We start from the raw sequence: 12,104 nt of genomic DNA, 5'->3' as shown, positions 1-12,104 counted from the left end.
AAATAAGCTATAGAAATAAAGGTCTTTATTAAAGCCTCCTTATAGTACTAAAGAATAGGAATAGCCTGTGTACAAGTAGGATTGTGACTGAACACATAAAAGTATTACATTTCAGTGGAGTATTAGGTAGTTGTTAAAAATTATGATTGTGAAAACTGTGCTGTAAAAGCAAAATTTGATATTGTTAAATGAAGAAGGCCAAACCCCAAGTTTATGTTTCTGTAATTAAAACAGAAATAAATATTTTTTTCAGGAATGAATTTTTTAAAAATTTAATGTGTGTGGTAAGTGCAACAATGTGTGCATAAGGACCAAGGCTAGAAAGCAATGGGCGAAAATAAAAATTTCCTTCTGTTGGGTGGTCAAATTAAAAATGGACTTAAAACATTTTTTTGCAGTGGTATTCTATTGTTCTGACTGTTTAAAAAGGTGGTGGAGAGATGAAAACCAATATATCTTGTTCCAGAATCTGGAGAAATTTTAATCCCATATATTTGTTCCCTTGGTTCATAGAAGCCAGTCTAAAGAAGTTTTCAGGGTTCCAGACTATTTCCTTTCTATTTCTAATATGCTCTTGTTCATTGAACTAGTATTTGAGCTGTGTTGCCAGGCACTAATCTGAATGCTGGCAAACCAGGCACCTTCAGAAAATAATTACAGCTACAGGAAGGATGAAGCAGTGTGATGAATCTGCCAGAGAATGGAGGGCTCGTGGGAGAGTGCCTGCTTTTATCTGGGGAGGACACTTTGGAAGGGAGTAGGCAGCCCATACATGCGGCAAGGAGGTGTGTAAGAGCTGAGAGTAGGCACTGAAACTTAAATATTTTACAAGCTGGAAACGTCCAGAAGGTTTTGCGTGGAGTTATGGCAGGATCTGATTGCTCTTTTCCTTGTTGTTCATTTTGTTGATGTGGATGTAAACCTATGGTGAGGCATAACTGCTGCCATCAGGTATATCCATTTTAAGTGTCTAGTTGGATGAGTACTGACAAATGCATCCAGCTGCTATCCTAATCAAGATCTAGAACATTCCCATCAATCCAGAAAGTTTTCTCATGCTCCTTTGTGGTCAGTCTCCCCTTTGCAGCCCATTTACTTTCTGTCACTATAATTTAGTTTAGTCTATTCTAGAACTTCATGTAATAGAACTCTGTGGTGTGTACTCTTCAGATGGCTGACTCCTCTCAGAATACTGTTTTTCACTCATCTATATTATTGCATGAAAAGTGGTCCTTTTTGTTGCTGAGTAATATTCCATTGCATGGATATACAATGGTTTGTTTAACCATTAACCTGTTGATGGATATTTGGATTGTTTTCACGTTTTGCTTATTATAATAATGTTACTAGGCACGTTGAAATGCAAATCTTTGTGTGGATGTAGATTTCTCTTGGATAAATACTAAGGAGTGGGTTTTTTGGATTGTATAGGTAGTGTATGTTTAACTTGGTAAGAAGCTTCCAAATTCTTTTCCAAAGTGGTTGTGCCATTTTATGCTTTTACTCACAATGTATGATGATTTACTTTTTAAAGAACTCAGGCTGCAGCGTAGACCCAGGTGTACAACATGTGTGAATTAAAACTAACATTTCACATTTGAGGTAGGAAAATACTTTCAAAATATACCTACCATGTTCCAACCCATAATCACTGATGCCTGGTTGAGGACAGTGGTCATGGGTGACGTAATCTGGCGGCCCTAGTTCCCTTTCCCACCGGACTTTGATTGAAAGATTTGATTAATTGCACTTTGCCCATTTACCTCTTTGTTTTCTGGGTCTTATACTAAGGCCAGTGAAGGATATTCATTTTTATCATGAGCAGTTTCCATCTAAAAGGATTTTCTCGATTCATGCATATATAGTTGAGTAATGAATATTAGCTATGTTAGTAGTCTCTGAAGAATAAAGATAAATCATTTCCTAGGACCAGTTCATGATTTGTGTTTTCTCTTTGTTTTTCTGTCTAAAGGGATGATTCAGACAAATATAGCTTCCAAGACCCAAAAGGATGTCATTAGAAGGCCGACGTTTGTGTCTTACTGGGATGTGGAGCGGGTGAAACGCAGACAAGAGTGAGTGTCCGTGCTTGCTGGCACACATTGCGATGTTCGAGTCACTCATGAATCTGGACCCTGTTTTCTGAAATGTTCGTGCTCACATAACACTGCAATTTCCTTTTGCTTTAACTATGAGTAAGGTACTGACTAAGGAGTACAGTGTGACTAAAAGCATTCTAGAGTAGGAAGTGTGTCTTTTCTTCAGATTCACGGGGGACTTTGAGCAGACCTCTTACTCTGGGTTCAGTTTCTTCAGCTGAGAACGGCTGGCTGTGCCTAGGAAAGAATCAGATGCACAGTTACTGGGTTTTTGTTCTGTTCTGGGTTCTTCTGAGTATCTTCAGTTTTGTGGGATGGATTTACAGGGGGTGGGAGTTTGAGGGAGAAATGGGGAGAAAAAAGGGATGTAGCAGCTGCCTGGTAAAGCCTTTGAGGAAATACAAAGTTGATGAAAATGGATTTTTAAAGGAAATGTTGCTAAGGGATTCAGTGTGACAGCTCTGTCTGCTCATGAAACCCAGTCAAACCTACATTGCTGGAACTTCTCTGGTGGTCCAGAGGCCAGGACTTCATGCTCCCACCGCGGGGACCTCAGTTTGATCCCTGGTCTGGGGACTAGATCCCACATGCCACAGCTAAAGATCCTGCATGCTGCGACTGTTTGATGCAGCCAAATAAATAAATATAAAATGAACTGAGAAAACTGTTTGTGGGTGTTTGTGGAAGGAAGTAGCTTGAATCCAATACTTTTGCCACCTGATGTGAAGAACTGACTCACTGGAAAAGACCGAGATGCTGGGAAAGATTGAAGGCAGAAGGAGAAGGGGACGACAGAGGATGAGATGGTTGATGGCATCACCAACTCCATGGATGTGAGTTTGAGCAAGCTTTGGGAGTTGGTGATGGACAGGGCAGCCTGGCGTGCTGCAGTCCGTGGGGTCACAAAGAATCAGACATGACTGATTGACTGAACTGAACTGAGCTTAAATCCTGCTATCACAAACCCAGAAGAGACACATGGCTTTAGGATAGAATAAAGGCTGTGAGTGCTACTCTGAACAATCTGAAGAGAAGTGAATGATAGCATTTTTGATGAGCACCTTACAACAAACATATTAATTGAATCTGTTTTGCAGTGTACCAGTACAGTATGAAAATCAGAGCTTAACATATAAACTAGGGCCAGCTTCTTTCTTTCCAAGAGAATTTTCATTTTATGAAAGGAGGTTTTTAAAGAGTTTTCTCCTTAAAGCATTTTTAAAAATGTAATGTCCTCATAATGGAAAATATCAAACTTAAAAAAAAGTATGTGATAAACCCCTATGTACATGTTAGGGGTTCTCTATTTGAGGGTGGAGAACCCTCAAATGTATGGTTACTCTTCCTGAAATACAGTTCATACAGGAAAGGCAGGATTCTTTTCCTATACCACTAAAGTATTTAAATATTTATCACTTGGAAGAGAAGCTGTAAGACAAACTTACGTTTTTTAATATTATTTTTTGACTATGCCTGGAGAATCCTATGGACCGAGGAGCCTGGTGGGCTACAGTCCATTGGGTCACAAAGAGTCGGACATGACTGAGTGACTAACACAACACAAGGCATATGGGATCTTAGTTCTCCCACCAGGGATCAAACTCATGTCCCCCTTGTATTGGAAGCATGGATTTCTAACCATTGGACCACCAGGGAAGTCCCCTAGCCTTACTTAATGCTAACACATTAGGACTTAGAAAATTTCCAGAGGAACTTCAGCTTAGTTGGAGTTAAGCACAGAAAATCACTTGGGTGTATCAAACAGGGAGCCAGATAAATTTCTTTCTCTCTCTTGTTTCTAGCCCTCAGCAGGGGCAGACCTCCTCAGAACCTTTCGTCAATATATATCTTCCCCAACCGGACGCGAGCGTCTCAGTCTCGAATAGCTTTGAGGTACTTGCTTTTTACTCTGTAGTGGGTGAATTATTTAAAGATGCGACAAAGTACTTTGCTACAAATGTGTGTAGTTGAATGAATGAATGAGTGAAGGAGTGAATGAATCACTTCTGCAAAATTCTTGAAACGAGATTCAAAGGCTAACATCCGAATGGTGACTGTGTCACATGCCACTTTCCAAAGGAGAAGGGCACCTCGTTGTTTCCAGAGTTCTGGCACACACGATCTCCTTGGGACAGATGCTCATGACAAACTTGTAAAATAGATATTTGCTTCTCTGCCTTACAGGCGAGCAAACTGGAACTGACAGTAAGAGCAACTTGTTAACTCCATTAATTGGAGTTAAAAAGCAGGTTTCTATGGGACTCAAAGTGGGCCTCAGCTTACCTGGTTGGGGCGACTCTTTTTAAAAAAATTTTATTTAGTTATTTATTTTTGGGTATGCTGGGTCTTTGTTGTTAGTTTTCTCTAGTTGTGGCAAGCAGAGGCTAATCTCTAGTTGTGGTACACAAGCTTCTCATTGCAGTGGTCTTCTCTTGTTGCAGAGCATGGGCTGTAGGGCATGCAGGCTTCAGTAGTTGCAGCACACGAGTTCAGTAGTTGTGGTGCCGGGCTTAGTTGCCCTGCAGCATGTGGAATTTTCCTGGACCAAGGATTGAACCCATGTCCCCTGCATTGGCAGGCAGATTGTTAACCACAGGATCACCAGGGAAGTCCAGGGGCAAGATTCTTCCTGGATCATTTAGCTACATCAGAGCCTAGCTTTGGGTGCAGGCTACTCTGCCTGGGCTCCTTGGGTACCTCCATTGGCTCTGCTCCTGCACTGGCTTTAAGCAAAGAACTCACCAGGTCACTGGACTGAATCACACACCTGGGGGTGTGGGGCGGGGAGGGGCGTGTGCTCCTTTTTCCTTCAGGCTAATGCTCGGCTAGCCTTGAACAGATGGGCTCCGGGCCATCTAGTTCATCACTGGAAGGAACTATCAGATGTGGAAACCCTAAGCCAGCTTATCCTACCTGCTGTCAGAGGGCTGGCAAGGGTACTCCATGGCATAGATGGCCACACATATGGACATGTGCTGTGCTACGTCACTGCAGTGGTGTCCAATTCTTTGGAACCCTATGGACTATAGCCCTCCAGTCTCCTCTGTCCACGGGATTCTCTGGGCAAGAATACTAGAATGGGTTGCCATGCCTTCCTCCAGGGGCTCTTTCAGACCCAGGGATCGAACTCCCAGTCTCTTGGATCTCCTGCATTGGCAGGCAGGTTCTTTACCACTAGCGCCACCTGTGAAGCCCACATAGGGACATGGAGTGAAAGTGAAAGTCGCTCAGTCGTGTCCGACTCTTTGCGACCTCATGGACTATACAGTCCATGGAATTCTCCAGGTCAAAATACTGGAGTAGGGAGCCGTTCCCTTCCCCAGGGGATCTTCCGAACCCAGGGATCGAACCCAGGTCTCACGCATTGCAGGTGGATTCTTTGCCAGTTGAGCCACAAGGGAAGCCCCATCATGCCTTAAGTGCTTCCTGCTTCACATTTACATATTTTTAAATTTCTTTCAGTTGCTTGAAATCCCTAACAATACTCCAGAATATGCTAAAGTAAGTGATCATTTTAAAGCTTCCATGAGAAATTTCAAGATTGAAAAGATAAAGAAGGTCCAGAACTCACAGCTCTTGAAGGCTTTTAAAAGGTGGGTGGCCACCTTATCGGGCTTCTCTTGACATAAAGTTTGAAAGGATTAGTGAAGACCTATCTTTGAAGATTTATATTCACTTTTTTATTTTGGTGGTCAACAGTTTCTTCAATCTCTAGTTGTGTTTTCATAGTGTAAGCTCAAACTTCTCTGTTTCAGTTTTAGCTTTACAATTAAATGCTTTCATGCATCTATCATTTAAAAGTTTTCATGTATTTATTTTTTTTATAGCTGTTGCCTTAATGTTAGTAGCTCCATTCTGAAAGCTGGTGGAATACAATTTTACGATAATTAGACTTTAGTTGGGATTTATGTTATTAACTGGAGTGGGTGAGGAATGTTCTCCATGTTAAGTCTTACATTTTCCGTATTAGCAAGAAAATGGAGATGAAGAGAGAAGAGCAAATTCTATTTTGTGCAGCAAGACGCAGCAACGTGGCATCTATCTGTGAGAATAATTTTGACTGGTTCTTACATGGAAGTCATGACACCAAATATGGAAAAGGTTTGTATGGAATAGAGAAGCTGAACAAGTAGAGCCAACACTTGGCTCTACTGTACACTCTCCTATTATGAGATATATTATTTTGTATTAACCAGTACCTGCAGGCTTTTGCATTCCTGGAGAAAAAATAAGCTCATGTTAATCTGAAATTTCCAAATTAGACTGGGAAGTCACTGTGGAACTTGGTTCCTACACTTTAGCCCTGCTTCCTTCCTGTCTTCTGTGCTTTATGGGAAGGGTGGGGTGTGGAGACCAGAGCACCTGGTAGATCTTGCAAAGTCTTCTCTCTTGTTGATGACTTTGTCTACCGTTGCTACTCAGTTCTGGCCATGGCTCTTGCTGACCTATGTCCATCCCTTCTCTTGCCACTGATGGATTCTAATCAAAGGAGATGAGGTCTTTTCCCATCACAGGCCATGCTGGTCACACCAAATCTTTTTGGCTTTGTTTTTGTTCCTAAATTCCTTCATGCAACTCAAAAATCCAGAAACCCAACCAAACAAAAACCAAAGAATTACTCACCTTAAGGCAACAAGTAATAGTTTATCAATATCAATTAATTTTTCACAGAATATCAGATTTTGCAATATAGACTCTTTTCCTTCAATGGGCAGAAAGGCATTTTCTGTTGTTCAGTTGTTAAGTCATGTCTGATTCTTTGCAACCGCATGGACCGAAGCACGTGTGGCTCTTCTGTCCTCCACTATCTTCGGAAAACTGCTCACACTCATGTCTATTGAGTCAGTGATGTCATCCAACCATCTCATCCTCTGTTGCCCCCCTTCTTCCACCCTCAGTCTTTTCCAGCATCAGGGCCTTTTCCAATGAGTCAGATCTTTGCATCAGGTGGCCAAAGTATTAGAGCTTCAGCTTCAGCATCAGTCCTTTCAACGAATATTCAGGGTTAATTTCCTTTAGAATTGATTGGTTTGATCTCCTTGCAGTCCAAGGGACTCTCAAGAGTTTTCTACAGCACCACTCCAACACCACAGTTCAAAAGCATCAATTCTTCGGCGTTCAGCCTTCTTCACAGTCCAACTCTCACATCCATACATGACCACAGGAAAAACCATAGCCTTGACTAGACAGACCTTAGTCGGCAAAGTAATGTCTCTGCTTTTGAATATACTATGAAGAATTGATGCTTTTGAACTGTGGTGTTGGAGAAGACTCTTGAGAGTCCCTTGGACTGCAAGGAGATCCAACCAGTCCATTCTGAAGGAGATCAACCCTGGGATTTCTTTGGAAGGAATGATGCTAAAGCTGAAACTCCAGTACTTTGGCCACCTCATGCGAAGAGTTGACTCATTGGAAAAGACTCTGATGCTGGGAGGGATTGGGGGCAGGAGGAGAAGGGGACGACCGAGGATGAGATGGCTGGATGGCATCACGGACTCGATGGATGTGAGTCTGAGTGAACTCCGGGAGTTGGTGATGGACAGGGAGGCCTGGCGTGCTGCGATTCATGGGGTTGCAAAGAGTCGGACACGGCTGAGCGACTGAACTGAACTGAACTGAACAACTGGAAAGCATCAGTTCTTCAATGCTCAGTCTTTTTGTGGTCCAACTCTCACATCTATACATGACTACTGGAAAAACCATAGTTTTGATTATATGGACCTTTGTTAGCAAACTGCTATCTTTGCTTTTTAGTACGCTTTCTAGGTTTGTTATAGCTTTTCTTCCAAGGAGCAAGCATCTTTTAATTTAATGGCTGCAGTCACCATCCACAGTGATTTTGGAGCCCAAGAAAATAAAATCTGTAACTGTTTCTTTTTCCCCATCTATTTCCCATGAAGTGATGGAACCAGATGCCATGATCTTAGTTTTTTGAATGTTGAGTTCTAAGCCAGCTTTTCTGCTCTCCTCTTTCACCCTTGTCAAGAGGTTATTTCGTTCCCTTGGGAATAATAAAAATAAAAATAGGAAATTTGAATTTGTCAGGAAACGGTTGTTGCTCTGGTGAGTGTGGAGATATCAGTGATTATCAGAGGTTATCTTGTAGTTGAGGACGATAGATTGAGTGTCTGACCAGCTCTGCCAGGGTCAAGTGTTGGCTCATGTCACATCTCTCCTCTCTCCCTTTTCCTTTCCCCAGGACCTTCCCACAGTAGTAAATGATGTTTCTTCCTTAAAATGTACACAATATAAAATGGCCTTTGTTGGAGTATCTTTGGTTTATTAGTTACAACTCAACTTGCTTGCATGAACTGGATTACTGTGATATCAACAGTTGGTTATTGTACCCAGTGGCTCAACATTGTACCTGTGAATTCCATAGAGTTGCAAATGTTTCTGTTAATTGTCAGGTTATACACCGTATTCAAGTGTACTTGCATAATAAACGTTTTCCTAAGTACAAAGGAAAGTTATTAGTATCAATAAGGTATTGCTGACATATACTTGGTCAATGCCTGTCATCTGATCATGTGTAAATAATCTTATAACTACATACCTTCTTTTATAATAATCCTTAACCTTTTTCTTCTGATTATTTCTAGGAAACTACTTCACAAGAGATGCCATTAGTTCCCATAAAAATTACCCGTTTGATTCCAAAAACATCGTTATGTTTGTAGCCCGAGTCCTGGTTGGAAATTTCATTGAAGGCCATAAGGGTTACCAGAGTCCCCCTCCGCGGTATGACAGCTGTGTGGATACAAGATTGAATCCCTCTGTTTTTGTCATCTTTCAGAAAGATCAGATTTACCCAGAATATGTGATTGAATATACCGAACTAGAGAAATCAGAGAAAACAGAGAAACCCTGCGTGATTAGTTAGAAATGATGGCTACAGCCTCATAAAGGATGTCATAACCATTCTGTTCACTTAAAAAACCCGATCTTCCACAAAGATAATAGTTAAACTTACGTTTTCTCTCCTATAAATGCCTTGGATTAGTGGTTCCCAAACTTTGCTGCACATTTGAATCATCTAGGAAGCGCTAAACAACCCCACTGTCCAGGGGACTTCCCTAGTGTGGTTAAGGCTGCGCACTCCCAAGGTAGGGGCACGGGCTCGACCCCTGAACTAAGACCTGGCATGCTGCGCAGTGCGTGCAGCCTTAAAAACAATTTAAGAGTTTTTTTTTAGTGTCCAGATTACACACCACTCCAACTAAATCACTTTTTTGGGGTTGACCGCCAAGAAGAGGATTGAAATGTGTCCTAAGTTTGGGAATCACTCATTACCTAGATGTAACTGGTAAAGACTCACTTCTAAAACTTCTGTTAATGCAGCAACCTTCTCTCCCCCAACTACTCTTAGTTGATTGCATGATTTGGTTTTGTTTCGGTTAAATTGAAAGAAAATTTATTTGGGAAGTTTAAGTGAAATCTAAAAATTAAGGACATAAGACAGTACAGCCTTGGAAAATTGTGGAAAGCTGGGGGAAAATACATAGGAGTATAGTTTCGGCGGGTGGAAATGTAAGGGCAATTTAAATGCCAGCAAGACATAACTGCAGTACTGTACCTTATCTCTGTGGTGAGACTGATTTGAGGGCATGCATTTCTTTATCTCTACGTTTATTTACAGTACTTCATCCAAGTTGACGCTTTCTGAAATGCAATAAAAAGAGCTGCTAAGTATGGCTCAGAGCGCAGCAACCAACTGGAATTAACTGCCCATTTGGGCAAAGTAGACATTTATATTCTAACTAATATGATTACAGAGAAGGCTTTTTTTCAGGTCAGACATACATGAAGTGCTGGTATTTTGGGTGGACCGAGTTGCAGTAACCAGATCCACACAATCACGACTGATAAATCCGAGTGCTGTTGTAGTTGTTCGCTGTGTTAGTTGAAGCTCACCAGGCAATTAGGGCCATTCTACCGAAGCACAGGCCCCCTGAGGAGGTGAGGTTAGTTTCCTAGGGAGACAGAATCAGGACGAAGGGAACAGTGCTGCAAACAAGCCTCGCACCTGCGAGGGGCTTCTTTTTCTAAATATAACAGATTGTGTGGAATTGTAGCACAATCAGTTTTTAGAGCAGCTGAGGTGCCTGGACCAAGAAGAGTTCCTTTCTTATTATGGATGAGGGTTTTCCTTCCAATTTTCAACATTCCATACCAGTCGCCAACATTTCATGTTATAATTACTTCCAGCAGATATGTTATAAAAATTAATTAGCATTAGAGTTGATTTTATATTAGGTTTTAGATCGGTGCAAAGATCTCTACAACTCTGGCTTAAAAGGGCTCCACCAGGGACTTACTTCCCTGGCAGTCCAAAGGTTAAGGCTTTAAGCTTCCACTGCAGGGGGCACGGGTTCAAACCCTTGTCAGGGAACCAAGATCCCATATGCCACGTGGCCCGACCAAAAAAAGTTTAAAAATCTAAAAAAAAAAAAGAGGAAATCTACAGATTGTCGAAATGGAGAAAATAAGGAAGTACTATATTCTTGCAGGCGAGCTGTAGGTCATACACGAATGTCTAGTGAGACATTCTACATTCGTATAGGGTGCAGAGCAATTCCTTACTGTGAGCAGCTGTCCAGTGCACTGCAAGATGGTCAGCATACTTGGCTCTCACATACTAAATGCCAGTAGCGCCCTCTCCCCGACCCGCATTATGATGGCAACAACAAACCTTATCAGATCTATTCACCATTTTCAGAGCAAATAATTTGTATGATAACATCCCCTTTGCTGTCCTGAGATGATTCAGATACTACAATCTACATGAATTTTCTTCTTAAATAATCAATTTATGACCCTAACTATTATAATGGAGAAACAGAAGGCAAGAAATTTGTAATGATGATAAAATGAATATCAGTATGTAAAGGCTCCAGCATGACCACGCTATACGACATCATGAAATAGATATTTACTTCTACTGATAATGAATAGGTTTGGATTTAAGAGTTGGTCGGAGGCTACTTCCTATAAAGAAGTACTGGAAAGATTAGAAGTATAGGTGACACCAGAATGAAAACCAGTATTAGGGTAAGTCATAATAGACCATGTATCTTTTCTGTACGTAGTTAGGGGAAGAACGAAATTATCTTAATTGAAATAAGTTTAGCAGGACAAGACCAATGACAGATTGTCTAAGAGGAAAAAAAGAATTATATCCTTTCAGGCGAGCTATGGATCCTATATAAGTGTCTAGTAGGACCTTAGAAAGTCGTATAGAGTACCGAATAAGTCTTCTTTGTATGGGACTGACCCATACACCATAGGGGCATCTCATCCCTAGCCGCTTCCACTGCCAGTAAAAGCCTGCAATTATTACAAAACCAACAAGCCATCAATTTCCAAAAGACCACAGTAAGAGTCACTCAGTTAATATCTAGCATCTTTAGATTACTATCCTCCATAATGAGTCCTCCTATAGATTAAATTGGATGCTTGCCTCCTAAATCCCTGGTTTTTAAAAACACTTTGCATCTTGCTTTGATCATTTTTAGCACCGGTCCGACTTAAAGTTGTCCGCTTTTCGCGTTAGAGTGTAAACTCCATGAGAGCCGAGTCAACCTGTCCTGTTCACTGTGCCACACTGCATACCCAGCTGAGTGCTTGATACACTGGATAAATTTTGTTGAATAAAGTTCAACTTCTTATAATTCAGTAGCTGAGTTGTATTTCTTGTTCTCCTCCCAGCTCCATTTGAGGTTCTAATACAAGAAAATAAATATTAACTTCGGCTCCACTGCTTGTGTTTGCTCTATTTCCAGGTATCTCCTAAAAGATAGTCATCTGCAGACACTTGTTCTTTCAGTGGGGGAGGAGGGCAGCTAAAGGATGTGAGTTGCCCCTTCCAGCTTCATCATTCCTGGACTCAGTGACCAAGGAGCCTTTAGCATGCCGCCAGGGGAAGACCGGGTGGTGGTGATGGAGAAGCCGGCAGTGGGTTGGTACATCTTCTGTTTAGGGGAGAGGGAGACAGTGGAAACTGCT

The 12,104-nt window shown here is 41.5% G+C and overlaps 1 protein-coding gene across 1 annotated transcript in view; it reads left to right on the top strand.

Moving 5' to 3' along the window:
- The window catches only part of ZC3HAV1 (zinc finger CCCH-type containing, antiviral 1), a 50,712-nt gene extending 38,990 nt beyond the window's left edge, over positions 1–11,722 (top strand). The window contains exons 9-13 of the mRNA XM_068973321.1: positions 1,973–2,075; positions 3,902–3,992; positions 5,562–5,692; positions 6,070–6,200; positions 8,702–11,722. Of these exons, the coding sequence (XP_068829422.1) occupies positions 1,973–2,075; positions 3,902–3,992; positions 5,562–5,692; positions 6,070–6,200; positions 8,702–8,982 (737 nt within the window). The 3' untranslated portion in view covers positions 8,983–11,722. The remainder of the gene's footprint in view (positions 1–1,972; positions 2,076–3,901; positions 3,993–5,561; positions 5,693–6,069; positions 6,201–8,701) is intronic.
- The last annotated feature ends 382 nt before the right edge of the window (positions 11,723–12,104 follow it).

This window comes from Capricornis sumatraensis, chromosome 5, assembly GCF_032405125.1.
Source record: "Capricornis sumatraensis isolate serow.1 chromosome 5, serow.2, whole genome shotgun sequence".
Classification (NCBI taxonomy): Eukaryota; Metazoa; Chordata; class Mammalia; order Artiodactyla; family Bovidae; genus Capricornis; species Capricornis sumatraensis.
The sequence above is the reverse complement of the archived record's forward strand: the minus strand, read 5'-3'. Positions and strand labels throughout refer to the sequence as shown.